This window comes from Dama dama, chromosome 15 (assembly GCF_033118175.1).
Source record: "Dama dama isolate Ldn47 chromosome 15, ASM3311817v1, whole genome shotgun sequence".
NCBI classification, from domain to species: domain Eukaryota; kingdom Metazoa; phylum Chordata; class Mammalia; order Artiodactyla; family Cervidae; genus Dama; species Dama dama.
Genome location: NC_083695.1, coordinates 46,072,673 through 46,097,469, shown reverse-complemented (window position 1 = coordinate 46,097,469; position 24,797 = coordinate 46,072,673). Strand labels below are relative to the sequence as shown.

General features: G+C 48.8%; 2 protein-coding genes across 6 annotated transcripts in view; both read right to left on the bottom strand.

The window, feature by feature from the left end:
- Nucleotides 1-24,797, bottom strand: part of WDFY4 (WDFY family member 4) — a 255,678-nt gene that overhangs the window by 6,057 nt on the left and 224,824 nt on the right. For 4 of the 5 annotated variants that reach the window (XM_061162000.1, XM_061161997.1, XM_061161998.1 and 1 more), the window contains 8 exons: nucleotides 19,045-19,198; nucleotides 16,634-16,725; nucleotides 14,582-14,794; nucleotides 9,592-9,739; nucleotides 8,279-8,463; nucleotides 7,206-7,364; nucleotides 3,102-3,281; nucleotides 1,125-1,307 (listed from right to left, as the gene is read on the bottom strand). In XM_061162000.1, the coding sequence (XP_061017983.1) occupies nucleotides 1,125-1,307; nucleotides 3,102-3,281; nucleotides 7,206-7,364; nucleotides 8,279-8,463; nucleotides 9,592-9,739; nucleotides 14,582-14,794; nucleotides 16,634-16,725; nucleotides 19,045-19,198 (1,314 nt within the window). The remainder of the gene's footprint in view (nucleotides 1-1,124; nucleotides 1,308-3,101; nucleotides 3,282-7,205; nucleotides 7,365-8,278; nucleotides 8,464-9,591; nucleotides 9,740-14,581; nucleotides 14,795-16,633; nucleotides 16,726-19,044; nucleotides 19,199-24,797) is intronic. The other variant, XM_061161999.1, reaches the window with a different exon arrangement.
- On the bottom strand, nucleotides 10,896-12,741 carry LOC133070170 (GRAM domain-containing protein 2B-like). Its single transcript, XM_061161996.1, has one exon. The coding sequence runs from the start codon at nucleotides 12,638-12,640 to the stop codon at nucleotides 11,339-11,341; it is 1,302 nt and encodes a 433-aa protein (XP_061017979.1). The 5' UTR covers nucleotides 12,641-12,741; the 3' UTR covers nucleotides 10,896-11,338.

Sequence of the window (24,797 nt, the reverse complement as noted above, 5' to 3'; positions counted from 1 at the left end):
ACGTCTCCTCATCCTCAGGGCTCGGCTGAAATGCCACCTCCTCTGCTGGAAATAAATCCACTCTCCACTTGGCCCCCACCCTGTTATTCATTCTGCTTCCTGAAGCATCACCTCTGTGATGATTCTCAGACTTTGGGAATGGAGGCTCCTGGAGGATAGGGCTGCGTTTCAGCCATGCTGGCTGGCCCACAGGGAGCTTTCACAAATGCATGTAGAATTCGAAGAGCATTTTCTAGAATACTTCGAGGTATGCAACTGACACTTCCTTTCAAAAATTGTGGAATTCAAATGACAGTTTCTTGAGTAAAGCTCTTAACTCTTCCTCATCTTATTCATTCCTCCCTCCTTGCTGTCAGTCTCAGAAAAATCACCTGTGTTTTGCTCTTCCCACACTATTCCTCCCTCCTCAATGTTTCTCCTTTATTGTCTTCTTGGTTTCTTGATGGTTTCTCTTCCCAAGGCCTTCCTCAGAGCATACATGGCACTCTGATTGTCCCAGTCATAGCATGAAACACATATGTACATTTTCTGTTCATCTTTTGTTTCTAGAATATGACATCTTGAGGACAAGGACCTATTTATCATCAATTTGGATCCCTTATGTATGAGGTGCTTGGTACATAGCCAGAGTTCAATGAATGTTAGGTGGATGGATAGCTGGAGGGACAAATAAGTGGGCTGATGAGTAGATGGAAGGATGAATGCAATAATGAAAGGGTGGATGGATGAATGGAATAGTAAATGGATAGAAGTAGATAGAGAGATAAGTAGCTGGATGGGTAGATGGATTAATGGATGGATGAATAGACCAGTGGGTGAATGGATGAAAGGATGGCCTATATGTCTCTTGTCAGTACTGAATTATATTCTGATGCATTTGACCATTCAGCTTTCATAACTTGTGACAATAAGTATTTTCTAATTGTTGAAGTATATGTGTGTATAAAATTTTATGTATTATATTAATATTAAAAAAAACCCTTGCCTTTGCCCTCACATGCTGTGGGGACCTGGTCTGGAATGTTTAAATGCAGTCTGCAGATTTGACTCTTAGAGGAAGTGGACAGAATGGAGATGAACACATTTCTTGTAGCATGCCTTCATTCCACCCAAGGCACACCTACCCGGACCATGCCATCCTGACTTCCAGTGATGATGACATGGCTTGTGTCCCACGCTGGCCCCTCCACCACGTAGCAGCAGGTTATGGCTCCTTCTGGGCCCCAGGCTGTGGTAATGCTGGCCAGTGGTTGTCCGTTGACATCCCACAGGGACAAGTGGGCTCCCGCACAGGAGACGATGGTGCCCTGCAGCAGTGAGAGTGGGCTTCACTTCAGGTTGGGATCACTGCCTGTCTGTCTGTCCACTCACTCAGCTTGCACACCCAAGCACCCTCCACCTGCCGTCCTCTGAAGACTAACCAAGGCACTCCCAGACCTCCTAAGACATCCACTTCTTCCCAGGTGACTCACAGGCCTGCTGTGTTTTCATACAACGGTGCACTCCTGGTTCTTTTCGTACTGAAATCAGGCATTTGGATACTGCTGTCCCCAGCACAAGCTGACTGGCTCACCCTCTGGACTCCTCCCACAGCACTCTCCCTGGCAACATACTGACTGGCAAAAAAGACCCAGCCAGGGTACCATCCCAGGCCCAGACATGGGGTCTACACCTGGCTGGCCAGCCCTGTCCCTGTGAAGCAGCTTTGGATGACCCCTGGTGAAGGGCAGGGAACAGGCGCTTGAATGACTGCATGTAGTTCATAAAGTAGGGCAAGGTCCCTTGGGGGCAATTTATGAGGAGAAATTTGCCCATTGCATCTCCTGAAATGTGTATGTCTGCAGTGTTCATTCCTTAAGTCCTTGTCTATGTCGTGTCCAGTAGAGTTGTGGTCACTGTCACCAAGGACCCCAAGAGCCATCTGGGGCTAAGCCTTTGAGCCTTGCCCTGACCACAGAAGGGATGTTGGGAGCTCCATGCCCCTCTGCAGTGCCCTGGGCTGAGCTCCATCACGTCCCTTCCTGAATCGTTTGGTGGAGTCTGCCTGAGGCCAGGGACCCTGTCTGATACATCTCTGCTCAGCACCCAGCCAGCACTTCATGAACTCAGTCAGCTCCAGCTCACGGTGGGTCAAACAAGTTATAAAGACTCCTGATAGCAGTCTTCTCTAAGGGCTGGGGACATAATTCCTTATGAATTTATTTTCTTCCATATTAGAACATGGTGCTTTCCCTATTACATCTACCCATTCATCCATTCAGCCAACATCCATCCATCTACCTACCCACCCTCCATCTATCCACACATTCATCCCTCCATCTGCCCAACCACCTATCCATCCATCCTCTTTTTGCCCATCTAATATTCTTCCTGGATTAAAGCCCATTTGGAGCACCACTTTCAGCCACAGTTAGCACCAGAAGTCTCCTCCATCCATGACCTCTCTCTCCTCCTATGATACAACTGCTCAGTCTATGCATGCTCCAGGCCCCTCAGGTTTTCTATCAGCAGATGCAGAGCCTCAGAAAACCCCATATCCCATGATGGGGATTCCAGTGTAAAGCTCCACACTGGTATACATACATGCATATATGTATATACACAGTATATATATTATTCTATCTCTCATACACAAACACATACACACACGCATGGTGCGCTTCCTGACAGGTTTATATTTGGTAGCCAGCATGGAGGGACAAGCAGAGGTGGTTCCTGACTTGGAGACCAGAGGTGCTTGCCAAGCTTACACTGATTTGCAGTCAACTGGCTGGATCAGTCAATCAAACCCAGAAGATCCCTCACCAAAGTTAACTTCCTTCCCCAACTCCCTGATGCTCATGTCAGAACAGACACCTCCCACCAGCCCACCTCCTTGAGGGGAAAAAAATAAAGAAGCAAAAAATAAAATCGAGACCAAAATTGAGATTGCTGATGGCACCACTCTGCCTGTGTAGAGAATGTCCCACATATTTGGGGCCTCCATACACTCTGGGGTGGTCTTTGCGCCCGGGTTTTTTCTCAGGGGACTGTCCACCATGTCACCATGAAGAATCATTAGACATGCTGAGGACACAGACATTGAGGAAGAAGAGCCTCACCGAGACGTCACTGATGGCAACAGCAGATACGCCCTCCCTGTGGGCAGGCAGGCGGGCGACATGGGTGAGGTGGTCCAGGTCCCACAGGATGCACGTGCAGTCTTGTGAGCCACTCACCAGGACGTTGAAGGTGACTGATGCCGCCAGGCATGTGACAGCCTGTGTGTGTCCGTACAAGGCCTGGGGACAAGGGGCGAGAGTGCAGGTTATGAGAGGGGCCCTTAATCCAGTTACTCGGGGAGATACCCCACTCTCCCCTTTTACTGTTGGGCCCCAGATGAGAGAACAGAGATTCAGAGTGATCCAGTGACTCCAACATGTGTCAGGGGTGTGTGTGTGTATGTGTGTGTGCACGCATGCGCATGTGTATTCACGGGTCTGTGGCTGGCTTCTCAGAACCATCCCTTTCCAGGGTTGAAATCCAGATGAGGAGAGTCAGTAGTCCTTTTTATTATACTCAAGCGGAGACCCCAGTAACATCCTCATGCTCTCTGCCCTCCCATGTTATCTTGCAGTCTGAAGCAGTGCACACCACTATTAAGATGCAAGGGTGCTGGTTTGTCATGTGTGGTATCCCAACCTGTGGCACAAGTATCATCTGGGAACTTGTCAGAAACGGACATTCTTGGGCCCCTCCCAGGTCTACTGATTCAGAAACTCTGGGAGTGGGGCCCCAAAATCTGGGTTTTCACAAGCTGTCTGGAGAATTTCATGCATGCTCAACTGTGAACATCACACTAAGGGAACCTCAGAAACACATGTGCCCCTGGAAACTAAACTGGGAAGAAGGCAGGGAGGTCAGGTTATAGTTTAAAGGATTTGACTTTTCAAGCCCAAAGGATCCACGTTCATGTCCAGTCTGGCTGCCCAGTCTTGACTCTCGGGGCCTCATTCTTGACTCTCAGGTTGGCCTAGGAAGGTCCGGCTTGGCTGATGGATGGTTATGTGTCCCGACCTGGCCAGAGGCCTTGTTCCCCATGGACATGTTCCTGGGGGACTGGGGGACTAGGGATGCCTCCCAGGCACACTGGGATCCCTGGCCTGCTGCTGCTGGTGGCAGTGTGGTTTCCATTACAACTGTCCCAGCAGCTTCCAGGTAAGCCTGGTATGAGAGCTGGCAGGCACACATGTGCCTGCTGTCCTCTGAAATCAGCCTGAGAAGTGCAGAGGTGGTTCTCTGAAACCTGACTACTCCCCGCATCTAGTGGTAAACCTCCACCCTCAGGACTGTCCACCACTCACTCATTTGAGTCAATGAGGTTGAGCACCATTTTTCAAAGTTGTCACTTGGCCTGGTCACAATAATTAAAAGTTCAGCTGCAGATTCCCATTTGTGCTCCATGGATCCTAACATGGCACCAATCTGATAGATGTGACCCATGGAAGAAGGCTGGGGTCACTTTAGGGGCTACTTAGGGAAGTGAAAACTATCTAAAAGAAGAGAGGAAAGCAGAGGCCTTGACAGGCACTTTCTGGTAGTCTTCCCAGAATGACCTCTGTCTACTGGCTAAGTTCTGACTGCCGGGGACAGGACAACTCCAGAGCGTGCAGGCTGGGGACCCAGGTGTGAGGACTGGGGATGCAGAGACATCGGCTGTGAGTCCATTGCCTGTGTGAGCTGTCTGTTACTGGAGCGGAGCGCCTCTGCTTTCTTGGGGAAAGCGTTGGGGGAAGCGCTGGAGAGGGAGGGACCACTGTGTGCATGGGCACTGCCCACCTCTGTAGGCCTCTCACCAGCCTGGACACTAAAGCACCTGGAGGCAGTCAGCACCACTCCCTATTTGGAAAGGCCTGGGAAAAAATGAAGGAGGACAGCAATTTTAAATGTTCTCCATTGGCTCTTCTGTTCTCAGAATAAAGCTCTCATCATGGCCAATTGAAATAGCTCCACTGTATCACCTTATACCTAACTAAAGGAGCAAAAAATAAAAAAATACAAACCTCTGAAAATAATTCCCTATTCTGGATATGTCGTGGTGGAATGGGCACTCCTGATTGTGGTGGCACTGTAAAACCACACAGCCATTATAGAAAGCATTATGTCACTGTTCTGTAATTCGGCTTCTTGAAATTTGCTATAAGGAAATGATTAATCAGAAGCAAACAGCAATCTAAGATGTCTTCTGCAGCACTACTTAAAATACTTAAAATTGGAAGCAATGTAATTGTCTAGTTTTAGAAGAAATGATTTATTAAACTGTGGTACATTGACATAAAACAATTGAAATATAATTTTGTGGAGATGGAATAATATGGAACAATTGAAAAGTAAATTATAGAACCTGTAGAAAAGAGGAAACAATTTGATAGGCTGGGTGAAAATGGAATCAACATATCTACACAATGATCAGAAGGATATAAATATGTATATCTGGGGATCAGAGCATGCAAGGATGACATTTTTTGTATGGATTATAGATAATCATCTGACTCTGAAATATGTCTTTCATGTTGTAATATTTAGAAATAAAACAATTGAAAAAACTGTTAATGAAGCTATTTAATGATGACGTCTCTGTCTACAAGTCTATAAGTCAGGGAGGGACCCCTTTCTCTGAGCAGGTTCCAGTCTGGGGAACCCCCAAGGCTGTGTCAGCCTCTTTAGGTAAATGATAAAGTACTTTATTTCACTTAGGAAATAAGAGCATGTAGGATCCCCCTACCTTTTTGTCTTGATTTATAGCTAGGAGAGGATGATAAATTACATTTTATGCTGTCAGTACTGGGGCTTTTACACTGCATCTTCACCACTAACCAGGATCTTGGAAGGGAAATGGAGAGGGGTCACTTCCCTGGCTCCCCAAGGTGTCTTTGGGATTGGGGTGGATCCCCTCATCCCTGGAGCGATGTCTGGGAGAGGTGGATTCTCCACACCCATAATGGCTGCATAGTCTCTCCATGCAGGTCAGGAAAGTGAAGATGTGGAAAGACAGAGGGCTGTAAGCCTGGCTTGGGAGGACTTCCCTGGAGAGTCTGGGGGGAGGCAGCCCATACTTGACCTGCACAACTGCCTCTCATAGGTGCCACGGGCTCTGCAGGATTAACCAGCTCCCTCAGCCCTGACCCACGCATTCCCTACCTCACGTTTGTTGAATGTCCACTGCTGTGTACCATGCATGTGCTGGGGGTGGTGCCAGGGAATAAGGGCAGGCTCTGGGGAGACTCCATTGACTAGGAAAGCATCCAGAGAAACCCAGCATCAATTCGAGTGTAACATGTCCAGTTTAGGAAATCTAGTCAGTGGCAAGCCTTGTATGGTTAACTTTTTTTTTCTTTTTTTGTCACTTTGGGGCTGTATGGATCACTAAAACACAGATGGAAACATGAATTGCATTTGGAGATGGAAGTGTCTCCTAGAAATATTCTCCAGCAACTTCAAGTGTATGCAGGGGAAAGCACAAGGCTTAGAGTTAGATTTAAATGCAAATCTGACCTTTCTGAGCCTCACGTTTCTCATCTGAAAGTGGGACTAAGAGTACCTGCTTTCCGAGATTACAGTTAACATGCAGAACCTTAAGTAAGCAGTCAGCTTCACTCTATTTACTATTCCAAGCAGCTGTGGTTTGCGAGGTAAGACCAGACGAGTTTTCTGCCTCCTGGTCTCTTCCTTCTGTGTCTGCCACAATCACCCCTATTCTGAGACAGTCTTTTATTTTCTGACTCTATGCTCTTGGACAAGGCACTTAACTTCTTTGATTTGATTTTTCCCCAGTGAAGTGGGTATGATAATGATTCCTATGACAGGGTAAAATGAAGAGGTAAAATGAGGCTGTTCACATAAAAGTGCCTGTGAAAAATGCTAAAAAATGTCTTCTAGTGCAAAAAGCTCCCAATTTCACTGGCCCTGATGTGTAAGCAGCATCTCTCACTGAGGTGCAGGTGTCCGTGGAAGCACCAGCCCTGTGTGCTTATCAAATCCACCCAAAGACATGAAACCGCACCCTTGAATGACAGGGACCCATGTGCCCTCAATGCTCCACTGCGCTATCAGCTCCCAAGAGGGGCAGAGCTCTCGGCGCTTGGGAGCTGGAGCATGCAAAGGCACTGTGCCTACTGGAGGGACTCCACCTGCCCTGAGCCAACACCCCCGTGGAGGCTCCGTACCTGCTTGAGGCGCAGGCCTGTGGCCCGGCCTTTGGTCATGCTGAGCTCCCAAACACACACCACGGCGCTGGTCCCGGAGGTGATGATGGTCGTGGGGGACGGGCACATGGCACACAGACAGCGGCCCCAGGCGGCCAAGTTCTCGAACGTCACCAAGATCTGTGGGAGGGGAGGCAAGGGAGATGAACACTGGCGCCAGGGCCCACACGGGCAGGGAGCTGGAACAGGGCGACAGGGGCATGCGGGCAGATCTGGCTGCTTCCACTGGCCTGCTTGTGTGCTTCGGGAACCGAGGGACAGGTCATTTGTTCAAGAAAAGCCCTGGGGACAGGCTGCCCACGTATGTCTCCAGAGAGCGCCTACACCCAAGGAACAGGTGGGAAGAGGCAAGTAAGCAGGAGAGTTTGGGGATACAGCAGAAATGCCCTGTGAGCTTGGGAAAGGCAGAGCCCACTTTCAGGACGTGGGGACATCTGGGACCAGTTTCGCTGGCTGCCTCCTGCAGGAGGTGGGGGAAGGCTAGGGAGGGGAGAGAAAGCTTGGTGAGCAGGGAATTCATGCCATGTGCTAGGGTGGGAGAGGAGCAAGGGTAGAAAACAGGGCCAGAGGCCACATCAAGAAGGTAGAGAGGAGTGGATGGCCTCGCACAGGCGTGGAGGACCAGTAACCCAGTGGCTCTCTTCTGGTGGCCTGTAGAATGTTCAATTTGTGCCATCTGAGTCTAAGTCAGAGCAAGGGCCAGAGGGGCCCCTAAGACTTTCCACCCAAACTGAATGACAATCTGGGCCTTCTCACTGCAGCCAAGTGACCAGCCAGCAGTGAACACTGCAGAGGTGACAGCATGCCTATTTACAAGCTCGACTCCTGGTAACATGGGGGAAGGCTTAGCCCACTGGGCTCTTGGCACGGTTACTCAAACCCTCTCATCCCCAGGCTGGGGGCACAGGCACGTGGAGGAAGTGGGGGTGTGGGCAGCTGTGGCTGCTTTGGGCTCGCCGGTCTCCTGACCACCTCTGCCCCAACCAATAGCAGGCTGAGGCCCTGGGGCCACCCTGCACCCTGACACCACTCGCCTTGTCAGAGCCGTAGTTGCCCAGGCAGCAGCTGAAGTCGTCAAAGCCCCAGCTGAAGGTCCTGCTCCAGTGTGGAGGCAGCAGCATCTTGTTTGTCTCCACGGCCAGGATGGTCTTCTCTGTAGGAACGATGTGGCCGATGGCTCCTTTTGGGGATTCCGAGCCTAGAGAGAAGAGGTACATATCTGCTCCCCAGTCAGTAGGGAGGAATTTATTTGCCAAAGGACAACACCTGCTTTAGCTGGGCCCAGAGATGAGCCATGCACAGCCCACCCAGACTTGGCAAACACCCACCCAGGCAGGAGCCACTCCTTGTCCTGGTACCTCCATCCTGGGCCTCCCTCTAGGGGCCAGGTTACACTCTGGCCCCAAGCTGGGTCCCCGGGCCCTGGGTCTCTCCCCAGACTTAACACATACATGAAGTATGTGGCCATGCAGGTCTTTAGTGTCTCTTATGCGTTGATACCAGGGGAAGAGGAACCGAGGCTGTCAGGGCAGATGGCCCAAAGCCAGAGAAGCCGGGGGGCAGGGGCTCTGTCCTTCCTGCACCTTCCAGGCATCAAGTCTAGCAGGGCTGGAGATGCTAAGGACACTGTTGTTGGATTCAAGAGAAGAAACCCTGACAAACCTGACCTTATACTCCTTGGGACCAGAAAGCTGTTCCAGGTAGACATCCCCAATGCACTGAGGCCCCAGGATGGACTTCATACACACCCAGCCCCTCTAGGAAGCAGGGCTGGGACCTGCACTGGGGCCATCTGCCTCATGCACATGCCCTTAGCTAGTGGCTGCAGGCCCACCTGGGTGGTCAGGAGCAACAGCGACCGGGACCCAGAGAGGGGGCTGCAATCTCGAGCTATTTCTTCTAATAGTTTCCCTTTTTATTTATAAATTCTCTGCAGGCCCATCCATCTGGGCATCAACACAGAATTCTTTAATAGCAGCCATTTGAGTATTCCAAAGAGCAAACCCCTTTAGCAGCCTTTCTTACTTTCACTTTTCTGAAGGTGAGGAGGGGTCTGTGTGTGTGTGTGTGTGTGTGTTGATAGATGTGTGTGCACATGAAAGAGAGATGAGTGTTTGTCTCAACAGACAGACAGGTGGGTCTTCAGAAGTCAGGGTATAACAGAAGTGGCCCCAGACACTTCCAGAGCAGAGGCCTCCGCAGACTCCTGATATGACTGGAGACACAGTTGGGCAGTCAGACCCCAAACCTTTGCCCCAGCCTGCACCCCTGAACCTCCAGAGGAACACCAGTCACTGGAGGGACAACTGTGGACAGTACACCACACAAAGCAGGACCAGGTGCTCACCTTTGACTGTGACCTGGGAGGGCCTCAGCGCCTGCAGGCTGTAGAAAAAGGGCTGCTGGTGCCCAGGCAGGCTGGCCGGTGTGGAGACGTCCTTCCCAGGGGAAGGCTTCCCTGCAGCAGTCCTGGCTGGATGGGGTTTAGTAAAAAGCTGCAGAGGCAAGCAGACAGACACGCACCGTGTCGGTTGTTAGGACAGATGGACAGAAGGGGAGTCATCCTTGGGCAAGTCCCAGCTGTACCTCTACCCTGGGTGCTGCTGGGGCTGAGCTTGCTCCTGACTGAGGTGAGCTGAAACAGAATCATCTGGTTCAACATTTGGATGTTGCAGGGGAGTGGCCTGGGGCTCAGTCACAGGCAGCTACTTTCTCAAGGCCATGGTGTGGGGCTGGTGGAGAACTCTCTTGGAAGCCAAATCTGTCTTCTTCTCCAAGCTGCTTGAGCAAATGATGAGCCCCCTGAGGAGCCTCTGATCCCTGGGAGAGCTACCTTTCATGCTACAGCGTCAGAATGACACTTTTTCCTCCCTAGATCACGTCTCTCTTCATTTGCTTGAGCTATTTCTCATATTTTCTCTTCTTTATAAATTTTCTGCAGACCCATCCATCTGGGCATCAACACAGAATTCTTTAATAGCAACCATTCAAGTATTCTAAAGAACACAGGCAAACCCCATTAGTGGCCTTTCTTATTTTCATTTTTCTTAGATCTCTCAAATTGTCCTTAATGCCAAACTTTTTGCATGATTGGACACAGTCTGAAGTGCAAAGCCAGGCTGCCTGGCAGAATCCTTGGTGCTGGGCTAGAGAATGCAGTTGAGGCCTGCTCCAGCTTTCCACCCTCCCTCCCCGACTGGGCTCGTGCTAGGCTGGTTTCTTTAGCCAGCAGCACAGTGTTCTGCTTCCAGATGGAAATATCCCTGGGCGCCATGACAGGGGGTGGAACTGGCCTTGGCTGAGCTCAAGGACAGAGGTGGAGCTCAGCAGGCAGCCCCGGGACCTCAGAGCAGCCTTGGTTACACCCCTTGACCACATGCTAGACTATCTAGAAAAGTCAAGTGGGTGATCAATACAAACAGAAATCAGAATGATGACTTTTTTTTTTTTTTTTAATGGGATAGTTTAATCAGCTTTTCCAAATTTTCTTGCCAATACTCGGCTGAGAAGTTAAGATACACACGTCACTTAAACCAGAAAATAACATCAGAAAGGGAAAAAAACCCCAAAATTCAAATGTCACTTGTTTGAAGCAAGTTTGTCCATCAGAGTTTTTTTTTTTTTTTTTTTTTCCTTTTGGAAAGTCATGGCAAATTCTTTAAGGGACTGTATCGAGTTTGTTGGCACATGATATATCCCTTCCGTTGAAGGCTGGTTAAGGCGGGGGTGGATACAGGAGAGAAAAGGCAGATGGGTAGGACTGAAAAGGCTGGAGTGGAATATGTTTGCTGACACAGTCACAATAACCTGCTGAACCACAATCATCCACGTGTCCGCCGGGCCCTTCCCGAGACCTCCAGAGACGGTTTGCTTCAGGCAGCAGAACTGAAAACTTCCTCAGAGAGTCAAGGTCAACTTTTAATTGCACAGGAACCAGAACTATTCCCCATTCCCCCCTTTCCTGAGCCTGAGACCTCCAAGGGCAAGCGAGGCTGCCCGTCCGCTAGCTCCTCTGGCCAGCAGGGAGCACTCCACCAGAACACCCCGGGAGCACCTTCTTCAAGGGAAGTGCGAGGTATTGCATGGCTTGAGCTTCAGTCACCATTCTCAAGCAGCTTTTGTAAGTTGCTTTGTATCTTTTCTAATCTGATTATGTTAGCTGTAAGCTCTTGGCACAAGGCCTCCACATTTAACTGTACTTGTGACCCCAGGCCAGATGGTGCTGTCTGTTCAGTCTGATGGGTGTCCACACTGGAGGTTAGTGACCCCAGCTGCTCCTCCAGAGTATTAATTCTGTATCTCATGTAGAAGGTCGAGATGATCAGTGCACAGACAACAATTGCATAGAATATAAGAATATGGTGGAGAGTTGGCCATTTCTCAGACTTTACTCTGGGTATGAGTCCAATGGTTTCTGACTGACCTGCATGCCCAGGGAGACTCTTGGCTTTTCCCTCAGGTACTCTGTTCATGAGGGGATCTGCCCGAGTTGGTTTCGTTTCTCCCTTGGAGACATTCAGAACTGTCTGGGATTCTGTCACATGGAAATCTCGAGAGTTCTCAGATTCAGGGGTCTGAGATCCAGAACTACTGTATCCTTCCATGTCTTGCCGTCTTTGCTGCACCACTCCATCCAGATCTGAGAATTCATCATTGAAATCCAGAGGCAGAGATGAAGGGCGGTCTGCCCGGAAACTGTTTTCAAGAGAAGATGGACTGGGACCATTGCCAATACCTGTATTTTCTAAGTGTCCACACACAGATTTCAGTAGTTTGTAAGTTGAATCTCTGGAGAGTAAGGAGACAAATATGTACCTGTCTGTGACTGTCGCTATAATCAGGGCATTTGGCACCAGGAGGGCAGTTTTGGTTTTCTTTATCAAGGTTACTGAGAAAGCTGGAATCGAGATCTTAGTGTCTTTTCCAAAGACCTTGGAATGAAAACAAATCCAGTTTTCCGATACAAAGAGCTTCCCTTGGTATAATATTTCTTTCTGTAGAGCACACGTAAAACTTTGCCTCAGGGGTTCCTCCGTGGGGACGTCTAGAAAGAGTTTGTGGAAATGCATGTTTGCTTTGTCCTGGCTTGAAGATGAGGACTTTTTCCTTTCAATCTTAGAGTCATTCTTGCTTTCCGTTTTATAGTCGCTTTTCTCATTTGCTAAAGGGGCACCATCGAAACTGGATTTTGACCGCATGGAAATGGTTCTCTTCTGGTCCTGGGACTCGGCCTCGCTGGACAGGGTGGGAGACAGCGCTGCTGGCGACCTGCATACCTTCTTCTTCTCCTCCACACCATTCTCAGCCTCTGAGTGGGCTGAGCCAACTTTGCTCTCCCTCTTCCCGAGCACTTTGGCAGACTTGGTGTCGTCCACATCTTGCTGTAGTTCGGTCATCAGGACCACGTCTGGAGGGCACCTTCACACAGCCTCCTCCTCCCCGCTTCCCCGGCTCCCGCCGTCCGGGTTGCAGGCCCCGCGAGCCCGCCGCGCCCTCCCCTGCGCCCCGGGCCGCTGGGTGCATCCGGGCCGCCCGCGCCGGGGGCCGCCGACCTCAGAATGATGACTTTTAAATGAGCATTAAAGAATGTTCTTCATGCACATCAGACTAACGAAAGCACCACAGGCTAGACCCTTGTAACGGCTTTCGCAGGCACAGCTCCTTGTTGGAACAGTGAATGGTCCCAAAGCATTTAATCTTGTCTTCAAGCTGGGACCACCTGGGGAACTCTAATTCTGATAATTATTTTAGAAATATTTTTTAGAAGCTCATATTGGGTTGGTCAAAAAGATTGTTCGAGTTTTCCCGTAAGACATTATGGAATATAATACCTCCTTACTTAAAATCAGAATTTAAAGAGTGTACATTCCATGATCCTACTGATATTAACATATTTTTGCTTGTGGACTACTACTTCAAATTATTTATTTCTAGTATAATATTTTTAAAATTAAAGAAATGAAACTGTTTAGCTACTCTAGCTTTTTTTCCTGAAATTCTCTCCTTTCTACAAAGCCTTCCTTGGCCAAACCCACATTTGCATATATGGTCCATTCTCCAAGTCACCCTCAGGCCTTTCCACATTCCCCTTACCTAGGAGCTGAGTGAACCTGAGCAAGTCACAATAAGGCCAGACAGAAGAGATGTTATTAGATGAGCCCATCCAAGCCTCATGGTTACAGATGGGGAAGGTTGTTGCCCAGGATGGTCTTGAGTTGGCTGGGCCTATGTATTCATTTTCTGGTGTGGTTCCTGACTGCTTAGTCCGTGGGGCCATGCTTCTGCCTCCAAATGATTGTGCTGGGGGGAAAAAATCTCTACACCAAATGGAAGCTTGAACATGAACGGGGCTGCTGCTGCTGCTGCTGCTGCTAAGTCAATTCAGTCGTGTCTGACTCTGTGCGACCCCATAGACGGCAGCCCACCGGGCTCCCCCATCCCTGGGATTCTCCAGGCAAGGACACTGGAGTGGGTTGCCATTGCCTTCTCCATGAATGGGGCTGGGATCAGCTAAAAAGGCCTCAAGATGTCATTGTGAACGCAGTCTCACATCTCTATGGGACTGCCCTGATGCAGATAGAGCTGGTGGAGCAAAAGGCCCAGGGACCCTGAGGGCAGAGCTTGGATGCTCTCACAGTGGGGTCAATATGGTGTAGTTTTTGGAGCCGGCCAGATGGGGTAAGGTCTCACTGGTGACACCTGCTAATGGTGCAAGTGTAGGCAAGTTATTTATTTAGCCTCTCTGAGCCTCAGTTTCCTGATCTGTATAATCCCCATACTCAGAACTTAAGAGAGGATTTAATGAGGGAATCACAGGAATAACATTTTTTGAACGTTAATCATATTTCAGACACTTTCACGCACTTGGTTAATCTTCACAACAAACCTATATAAAGAATTAAATACTGTGTATTTATCATAGTGTCTGTCACATGGGTCACAGATGGATGCAGCCTTCATCATTGTTAATGATATCATCACCTCCCTTGACATCAGTGGGTTACGGAGAGTTAAACCTTGATATTAAAGTCCCAGAAGAAGAGGGTGGCAGAGGATGAGACGGTTAGATAGCATCATGGACTCGATGGACATGAACTTAAGCAAATTCCTGGAGATAGTGGAGGACAGGGAAGCCTGGCCTGCTGTAGTCTACGAGCTTGCAAAGAGTCGGACACAACTGGGTGACTGCATGACAACAGCAATTAAAGGCATAGGGAGGTGACTGCAGGCCATTTTATCTCTCCAGTCCTCACCTACTTCTCACTCTCTCTTCCATCCAAGCTCACCCTGCACACACTCTTTTGAGAAAGTAAGACAAAAATCATGGTATGTTGTACCTGTTTGGGCACCTGTCCAAAGTTGCTGACGAACCCCAGGATGGTACTTCTGATGAGGGGGTCGCTGATGCTGCTGAGGTCCATTTTGTCACCATAGAAGTAGGGATGGAAGGTATTAACAGCCTCCACTGCGGCTGACCCCTGCTGCTTGTACCCAAAAATGAGGTCTATCCAGTGGTGCAGGTTGGCACTGACAAAATCACTTTCCAAAGCCTGGAACCAAAACCCAAAGAGCATGAAAAACACAGGGGTCTCATGGACTCGTGGGCCCTCTGCCCAGATCAGGAGGGGGCATGTGGTTCAGGATGCTCTCTCAGCACAGGAAATATAAGCGATGCCTCCCTGGGCTGGATGAGCACTAAGCAGGATGTGCAGTCCCTCTAAGGACCACGCAGTCCTGCCTCAAGCTAGTGGCCCATCCAGTCCATAAAATAACCTTAAGCAAGAGGAAATGTGGGCCAGTGTTTGGATTTCTGGTTCACCATTCGTTTCTGCTGAGTAGAGCCCAAATCCAAAGCTTGGTCTCCAGAACCCAAAGACAGTCATTTGGAATTGGCTGGGCTCCCTGTTGATGCTAACTTGGGAAAGTCAGGTCATCTGGGCTTGGTTAGTTTTCTGATGCATATGACCATAATGCTTTTAAGAAGACCACACGTGGGTAATGCCATAGGAGGTGTGAGGACTGCTGTTACTGAATTTCCAGGGACAAGGATTAACCAGGGAAGAACTTTCTCCTTACCAAAGGAGAAGGACAGAGGAGAAGACACAGCTTTGTTACTAGTTAGGTTTGCCCCCAGGTTTTTTTTCTTTTTTAGGTATAATTTACATATAATAAAATTTTCCATAAATGTGCAACTTAATGTGTCCTGAAAACTGCATTCAGTGACGTAATCAAGACTATAATCAAGATATAGAATATTCATATCAACTCAAAAAGTTTTCTTCTCCTTGTTTATCTCTTACTTCAGAACTTAGTAATTCCTGATTTGATCTGCTTTCTGTCCCTTTAGTTTACCTTTTCTAACATCTCACAAAAATAGAATCCTATAGTATATATCTTTGGGTTTGGCTTCTTATGCTTAGGACAATGCTTTTGAGATTCATTCATGTTGCTTCATGTATCCATTATCTGTCCCTTTTTATTGCTAAGTAAGATTTCATCATGTGGGTGTATCATTCACTTAGCCATTTATGGTTATAGGCATTTGGGTTGTTTTTTGTTTTTGACTAGTATAAATAACACTGATGAATATTTATGTACAAACTCTTCTGTGGTGTTTCCATCTCTCTTGGGTAAATACATACAAGTGGAATTGCTGAGCGATATGGTAAATGCATCTTCAACTTTATAAGAAGTTCTTGTTCAAAGTGGTTGTACCATTTTTCCCCACCAGCAATGCATGATGAATTCTTGTTGCTCCACATCTTTGCTTGACTCTTGGATTTTGCAATATTTTAAAATTTAGCCATTGTTGTGACTACGTAGTAGCATCTCATGGTTTAGTGTATGTTTCCCTGATGACTAATGATGTTGAACATATGTTGTCCCCAGATGACCTGTGGCCTGTACCCGTATCAGTCTTTCTGAGTCATAAACCAAGTCCTCCCTGGTCCTGGCAAATATTTTGGCCAGTGGGAACCCCTTGAGGCCTCCAGCCCCTCTCTGATCTATACTGAGCAATACGGTCCAGGGCTTGGCCTTGACTGTGGGGTTGGCTAAGGGCACTGACTTGCCCTCCATCTAATAAGAATCTGAATTTGCTCCCCTCATGAGTTCCACAATAAATTGGCACAAGGGCAAAGCCTAATGGAGCTCTTAAAAGAGCCCAGACCCAAGCTTTTTCTTGCCGACCCAGGGCATGGGGCCCAGTCCCTTCTCTGAGTTCTTTAGACATATTTATGTCTTTATTTCCTCTTGCTTAAGGTTATTTTATGGACTGGAGTGTTTATCACAGCCCTCCACTCAGACAGAAAGCCTCTGTGGACACTGAGGGCATACCGAGGTCCTCATTCAGGATACCAGGGACTCTGCCATGACCCCACTCAACTCACTTGTCTGTGCAGGCTGATGAATTTCCGGGGGTCTCCATCAGCCCAGGGAGGGAGTTGAACATCCCCCAGTGTTGTTCCGTCCTGCATGCAGCCTGAATAGGGTGAGAGACAGCAGGTCTTTGGGTAAATGGGAAGCCAAACTGGTTAGGAGTCAGGGGTGTGTAAACACTGTGCTGTCTGGTACCGGGATTCCTGCATAGACCACACTGCTTCCTGTCTCCTCTGTTGGAAGTCACCCCACGCTATCTGCCTGAAATACTCCTTCTTGGATTCTAAGCCTTTGGGCCTCCATAAGACCCTCCTCGCTTCCAAGCAGTGCCCGTGCATAAAATGGCTGTGTCATCATTGCTGGTAAATTTCCCTCCCCTCACTCTATGCCTTTTCATGGAGGTGCTTTTTTATACAGTGCTAAAACAATAAGATAATAACAGTAACAGTAAAAGCGACTGTATTTTGAGCATCTCACTCTATGCCAGGGCACTGTGCTAGGTGCTTGGCACACATCATCTTATTGACTCTTCATTCAACTTGATAATTTACGCATTTTCTCTCCACTTTTAAAGTGAAGGCAGAAGGTTTTCAGAGGGAGCTTCCCCAGACACCAAGAAGAAGAGCCTGGATTCAAGCCCGAGTCTCCGTCCTCCCCATTAGCCACATAACCTTGAGCAAGTTGCTTAGCCTCTTGGGGAGTCACTTTCCTACCTATTACCTCCTAAGCTGGCATAAGGATCAGAAGAGAAAATACACATAACATGCTTAGAATAGTTCCAGGCATATGATGGCTGCTCAGTAAATACTAGCTATAGCCCTTCTGAAACCCTCCAGGGCCCACAAGTGCAACTGGGGTGAAAGCATCCTTTTCCCCTCTCTCTGGCCTGCAGGGCTGGCTTGGCCTTTCTCCTCATTCAGTTTCAGCTCACACCTGTCACCTCCTCAGGTGGGTCCTTCCTGGAGACCCAAGTTACACATGGCCGCTGAGGCACCTCGAACCATTTTCCTGCCTTCTTTCCTTACAGGACTTCCTCAGCATTGAATAGTGTTTTACTTATTTGTCTATTCTTTTCTATCCCTCCCTCACCGCCCCCCCCCCCCCCCCACCAAAGAATATTAACACCTTCCAGGTGATCCGCCCCAGGACACCCAACTGAATCCTCAGTGCCTTAAAAAGGACTTGCATACAGTAGGTGCATAACAGCCACACTTGTTTTCCTGACCTCCCTGTGGATCCCTGGGCCTGGGCCTGAAGGCTCTATCTGCCGCTGAGCACTCCCCTCCAGCAGAGAACCAGCCTCCACTGCCAAGGAGAACTGGTGCCCTCCCCTCTGTGCCCCCTTCACCCCAGGCCAGTTGGGACCCTCCTCTTGGCTTCATTGGTTCAGACTCACTCCTTTCATGGTCTCATCACAACTTGCGGGAACTACCCTTTATATTTGTCAAGCTCTCATCTAAAACAAGTGAAGCATCTGAGAATGTGAATACTGCCAAGGCCACGAAGTCCCACGAGCTCAGAGTCGATGGGCTGGGCCTGGGGATGCTTTAAATGCCCCACTGGTGTTCCGTCTGCAGACCACCGCACAGGAGGTGAGTGCCTGAGGCAGCTCTCCTGGGCCTGCCCCTGGTCTGGCTTGAGGTGCAGGCCCATGTGCGCGGTTTAGAGGAAGGAGGGCCCTAAGGAAGAGGGGCTCCGGAGCACACGTGTGCACCGCGCTGGCTCCCAAGGGCCTCCTCAGAGTGGGTGATTCACCCCCTCACCTCTGGGTGGGGAGGGCCATGCCCTTCAGGGGGTTCTGACCACATCCCCTCCACAAGTCACCCTGAGGTTCACAGTGGAGGCTCCCAAAGTACGTGTAGCTGCCAGGGCCTGCCCACTGGGGCTTCCTGAAACTTGTGTCCCTCCTCTAAAGCAGTGGGTGAGAGAGCATGGCTCACCCTACTGTAGGGTCTGGAGGGGAGGAAAGAGAAGGAGCCACCAAAGTGCCCGTGGGCACCCCAGCAGCCCGTGCTGGGAGATGCAGCACGTCTGGGTCCTGCTCACAGGTTAACCCCCTTGTGGGACTTGCGGGAAAATGGGGCAGAGAAGGGCCGGGCTTGCCTGAGGCATTCAGCAGGGCAGTGCCAGGCCTGGCTGTCAGCAGGGGCTCCTGCTCTCTAGCTGCCATCTTGCTGCAGACTGGGGCCTTGGGGATTCTAGGCGGGCGGTCCTGGGTAGAACTGTGGTTGGTGGTCTGCACCCTGGGGCTAGGCACTTCCTTGGCTCCTACCTCTTCATCAAGTGACACCACTCAGTGGAGGCCTCGCTCTAATCTGCCCACCAGACTGGTCTGGTGTGGGCCTGTGTGTGGGGCCGCTTAACAAAGATATTGATGTCATGACCCACAAGCTGTCCAGCCCCAGAGCCTTGCTCCGCTCACCGAACTCCAGGGCGTTGCAGTTGGTCAGGAACTCAGGCAGGTAGAAGAACTCCGGAGTCAGCTCTCTGACATCACTCATGTTCTCCCTGGAGGCCGATTCCCACGCGTTCTTCACACTATGGAACATTCTATCTGCCACATCGAAGCTTCCGCCCTAAGCAGAAAAGGGGTGATATGATCAACTGTGTGGTGATAACTTGGGGTGCACAGACGTCACTAGAGTGGGCCCTCTTCATCCACTCTGTTCCCCAGACATGGGTTCCGCCTTTAGGCCCTTTCATTCACTCCCCCACACATGTGCACACATCAGGCCACACACGTGGGCAATTGTTTCTTCAAGCATCTAATCACCTTGACCATTCACTGGAACCCTGCACCAGAGCTTCCACGGAGGATGCATGGTCTACTGTGATTAGGGAGCAACATTTCCCTGGTTTAGAAATTGGGGTTCAGATCAGAGACAGGAAAACCACAGTCATTCGTCTGACCACTTGACACACTCACTGAGGGTTAGCTCTGAGTCAAAGTACAAGGAGTGGGTCAGACAGTCTATGTGCAGGAAAGTTTCCTGGAGAAGTCAACCCCTGGTGAGACGGCAAGCCTGGTGATGGAGAAAACAGTGATGTTCTGAGCTGAGGGCAAGGCCTGGAAAGCAGGTCAGGTAGGGCCCTGGTGACGTGTAACACAGCAGCCTTGACAAGAGGGGACTGATCTGAGGATGGAGTGCTGGAAGCATATGGTGCTGCATGAGGGTCAACCTTGTTTCCAAGGCCCATTGCCACAGACGGGTCCATGCAGTCCTGAGACTGACAGCTGAGCCAAGCTCAAATTCCTTCCTTGGAGTCTCTGTGCCTCTCATTTGAATTGTCATATCGCTTCAGTTGACACTACCCTTATTTAGCATGTGATCTTGGGGGTCGGGAGGAGACAGAGAGGTCCTAGTTGGATGACTGAAGACGCTGTGGGCAGAGGGGCTTCAAAAGAAAGTTTCTGAAGCTGGGATTTGGGTCTGTTGGCTTAAGTTTAGGGATGCCCAAGGGACAACTCCTCTCTGGGATTCAGTAATTCACTTGTCCCCATTGTAACTGGGCCTTTTTTGTTCCGCCAGAACTAGCCTTTCTTTTGCCAACCTCTGCAGAGGGCACATGTGGCCCAAAGAACAAAGGGATAGAACTCAAATTGCCAGTGCCCTCCTCTGCTCCATCAGCTCCCTTCTCTCTTCAGGGACTGAGGTTTCCCATCATCAGCGGCAGACAAAGTGTAAAGAAAATGCTAGCATTCTCTGCACAGGATCGGGGACACCAAGAAACCCAGTGGAGTTTCAGCCAAACACAGTATTTGGGCAGCTGAAAGATGTGACTTTTCTCCAAGATTGTTTTGTTCTTGGTTTTAAGCAATTAGGCAAGGGCTTCCCGTGTGGCTCACTGGTAAAGAACCCGCCTGCCAATGCAGGAGATGCAGGTTCGATCCCTGGGTCAGGAAGATTCCTTGGACAAGGAAATGGCAAGCCACTTCAGTATTCTTGCCTAGGAAAATCCATGATCAGAGGAGCCTGGTGGGCTGCAGTCCACGGGGTCACAAAAGAGTCGGACAGGTTGTTTCGTGACTAAACAACGGTAAAATTAGGGGACGAAGCCCACTCTCAGATTCAAACTGAAATGGAAACAAAATGGTGGAGGGGGTGTTTCTAAATAAATCTGCTCCTAACAAGTGACTCATTGAAATGTATTAAGAGCTTTGTGTATTTAATCTGCAGCCCGAGCCTTGCATCGGAGGGAGATGGATGCTGCCTCGTCGTTCCGCTTTCCTTTTGCAGCTTTTATGAGTGCTGATGGTAATCTCCTGAGAAACAATATGATTTGGTAATAAAAAGATTACCTGTATTAAATAAAAATAATATATACATGGGAAATATTGTTAGTGCTACAAATCTGGTTAAAGATATTACTACAAAGAAAAATGTTATTTTTTTCACAGCTGTCTAATGCATTTTAGCAAAAGTAATATCTTTAAAACTTAAGCCTGTATTATTTATAAAGGAAGCAATAACTGATTTTCCTATTTCCTATATTAATAAATGTATTTGCATACATTTGTTTCAAAATTAATGGGTTTGCTCACTTTTGCAATACAAAAGAAACGCCGAATTCCCTGGAAGGAAAAGTGGAGCTGCTTTGTAACTCATATTAGTTACAAAGTCTGTGGGTTGACACAGACTCTGGTGGCTGCCAGCAAGGAGTCCCATCAGGACTTGAGTCTCAGGAAGGGAAGGAAGGAGATAACGAAGAGAAGTCAGAAGGAGGAAAGGAGAGAAGTAAGGCAGAGAAGCACAGTCAAGGTTTACAGAGAGTCCCCATAAGGAAAGTCCAAAACAAAATCAAGCAACAATCAAACTGGGTCCAGAGATTGGATGGAAACAGGGTGGTAAGAGAGAATTTCTGGGCCCAGACATGCTCCTAAATCTATCCTGCAGATATTTCTGAATATTAAGATTAATGAATCCTCCGAGTATCCAAACAGACCAAAAAAATTAATAGCAAGGTTACTCTTATCAACAGAGGAGCTACTTCTTATTGGCAGAAGATTTCCCAGGTGACATTAAAGCCAAAAGACAAGGCAACTAAGTCCGTAGGTTTCTGAGGCAAAAGCTTACAGTCTACGCCCAGCCAACATCACTCATATGTAAAGACACCAGAAGAATATTTCCAATATTGAAGGGGTCAGAAATAATACAATCCTAAGTATCTGTCTCAATTAAAATACTTTAAGAGGTGCTCAATTTTACTAAGAGATGAATCAAAGGAGATCAGTCCTGGGTGTTCATTGGAAGGACTGATGTTGAAGCTGAAACTCCAGTGCTTTGGCCAGCTGATGCGAAGAGCTGATTCATTGGAAAAGACCCTGATGCTGGGAAAGACTGAGGACAGGAGGAGAAGGGGATGACAGAGGATGAGATGGTTGGATGGCATCACCGACTCAATGGAATTGGGCCTGGGTGGATTCTGGGAGTTGGTGATGGAGAGGGAGGCCTGGAGTGCTGCAGTTCATGGGGTCGCGAAGAGTCAGACATGACTGAGCAACTGAACTGAACTGAATTGAGTGCAGGAAGAAATGACTGACAAGTTCCACTTTGCACTGTTGCTGAGTATTTGACAGGAGTTAAAATCAGAGTAAAGTTCATGATTACAGTGCATTGGTTAAAACTGCAAACACCTTGAAAGGAGTTTTTGTATTGAAGGAGCTATTCCTTTTGTATGAGGACACGGAATCTATGTGCACCTGTGTCCCTGGATAGGCATTTCAAGGGTAATAACAATTACCCCTTTATTATGGACACAACTCCACGAGGGGCTGGCATTCACAGAGCCCCCAGGTGAAAGGCCTGTGCCCAATGCTGCCCAGAGCCCTCGGTCCTCTCTGCAGTTGGCATGTCTTACACAAAAGCAGTCACCTCGCCTCAGGTGGTTCAGAAAATTCTTCCCCACTGCTGGCAGCAGCTGACTTCACGTGGGCTGTGACTTAATTAACACAGCACTTGATTTCAATTTCTTATTAAATGCAGCAGTGGCAGTGGAGGTGGCACTGTGCCCTTGCTGGGGTGCTGGCTGCCTTGCTCTGCCCCGCCCAGACTGGATCTCCCAGCTCAGGCCTGAGAGCAGCCCGTACTCTTGCCAGGGTGGAAATGGGGGCCTGTGCTGTGGCCCCAGCCTGGTGTGGCCTCCTGGTTGCTCAACTGTCTGAAGGCTCACAGACACTGGCTCCCTGCAGGCAAGGTTCCCAAGATCACAGCATCCAGGGAAGCAAGCTCGGTAGACAGCAGCCTCACACCCCAGGGAGTGGGGATAAGCACATCACCAGCGGGAGCCTGAGTCACACGGCTTGCATGTGCACCCACCCAGGTCACACTGTTCATGTATTGTATTTTCTGGATTATAAGAGGTTATCGTTGGGGAAACAGTGGAAACAGTGGCTGACTTTATTTTTTGGGACTCCAAAATCACTGCAGATGGTGACTGCAGCCATGATGTTAAAAGACACTTACTCCTTGGAAGGAAAGTTATGACCAACCTAGACAGCATATTAAAAAGCAGAAACATTGCTTTGCTAACAAAGGTCCATCTTGTTAAGGCTACGGATGTGAGAGTTGGACTATAAAGAAAGCTGAGCACTGAAGAATTGATGTTTTTGAACTGTTGTGTTGGAGAAGACTCTTGAGAGTCCCTTGGACTGCAAGGAGATCCAACCAGTCCATCCTAAAGGAGATCTGTCCTAAGTGTTTATTGGAAGGACTGATGCTGAAGCTGAAACTCCAATACTTTGGCCACCTGATGCAAAGAGCTGATTCATTTGAAAAGACCCTGATGCTGGGTAAGATTGAAGGCAGGAGGAGAAGGGGACGACAGAGGATGAGATGGTTAGATGGCATCACTGACTCAATGGAGATGAGTTTGAGTAGACTCCGGGAGTTGGTGATGGACAGGGAGGCCTGGTGTGCTGTGGTCCATGGGGTCGTAAAGAGTCAGACACGACTGAGCAACTGAACTGAACTGAACTGATCACTGTAATAACAGGTTTGAGGCAGAAAAGCAAACACAGCAACAGTAGAGGTAGACATCAATTCTAAGACCAGCCTAATAAAGTTTAATAAGACTTGATAAGATTTAAATGTGAAAAGAATAAAAGAAACCTTATTCTTAGGGATCAGAATATGCCACACTGCCATTCTTAAGCTGTCCACACCCCTCTGCACGGTGCCCAGTGGGCAGGCTACAGCCCAAAGAATGCTGTACCTGTTTTCCATCAGACCACAGAGGGAGTGCATAGGCACCCCGTCTCCACACCAAAGCCATTCTGGCCCAGCCATGGATCGAGTGCATCTCTGTGGTTCAGTCACGTAATAGCTCAGAGGCAGACTTTGTTTCATCCAGAACAAGAGTGTGCACTTTCTTCTGCTGACTCTTGCATGTGCTCCTGCTCTGGAGATACTGGACATACTCATGTCCCTGCTCTCCAGATGAGTGAGAAAGGCTTCGTTGCCTGGATTCTGCACTTCTCCACCTTTCTTCCACTTTTCCACTCTGAGATCCATGCTGGGGATGGGGGCTAGAAGTCTTGGGCTGCTGAGAATGTAGGGAGCCTCCTTTCCTTGTCACCACACAGAGGTGAAGCAAAAGTCTTTTGAGAAGAAACAAGTCTGTCCCCAGGAGGCAGAGTGGAATGGAGGGAGAAGCCTGACTCCAGGAAGATACCAGATAGTTCCTAAGGAAGTCTGCGCAGGCCCCAAGACTCCCAGATGGGAGCCACACACATTCCCCTCAGATGTAGCTGCTGTATTCATTCCCTAGAGATTACAGTTTCTTTTTTATGATAAGGGAAAAGCAGAGTCAGTTGGTTCTTTGGCTGGTTCCAAGGCCTGGACTGGTTGTGACCTACTAGAAGAGGCAGTTCAAAGTCAGAAGGAGAAACCAATTCAGAAGCGTCATGGAGATTTCAACTTGGATGAGCCAATGTGTCCCAGAGAGCGTTGAATCCAGAAAAACCAGGAATCACATCAGACGTCAGCACTGGAGTCAAAAGAACTCAAGCTAATATGACTGCGTTGGTGCCATGTGAAAGCAAATGAAATTGCACTGGTTTAGACCCTCTCAAACCAGTTTGGGCTGGTCGCCATTGGACCAAACTGGCTAGAATAAGCTCAGACCCATGTGACTAGCTTCAAAATGGCTTTAACCCAATAGGTTGGCAGCACACCT

Coding starts and splice junctions, on each gene's coding strand:
- LOC133070170 (XM_061161996.1), bottom strand. CDS start 12,640: ATGACCGAACTACAGCAAGATGTGGACGACACCAAGTCTGCCAAAGTG.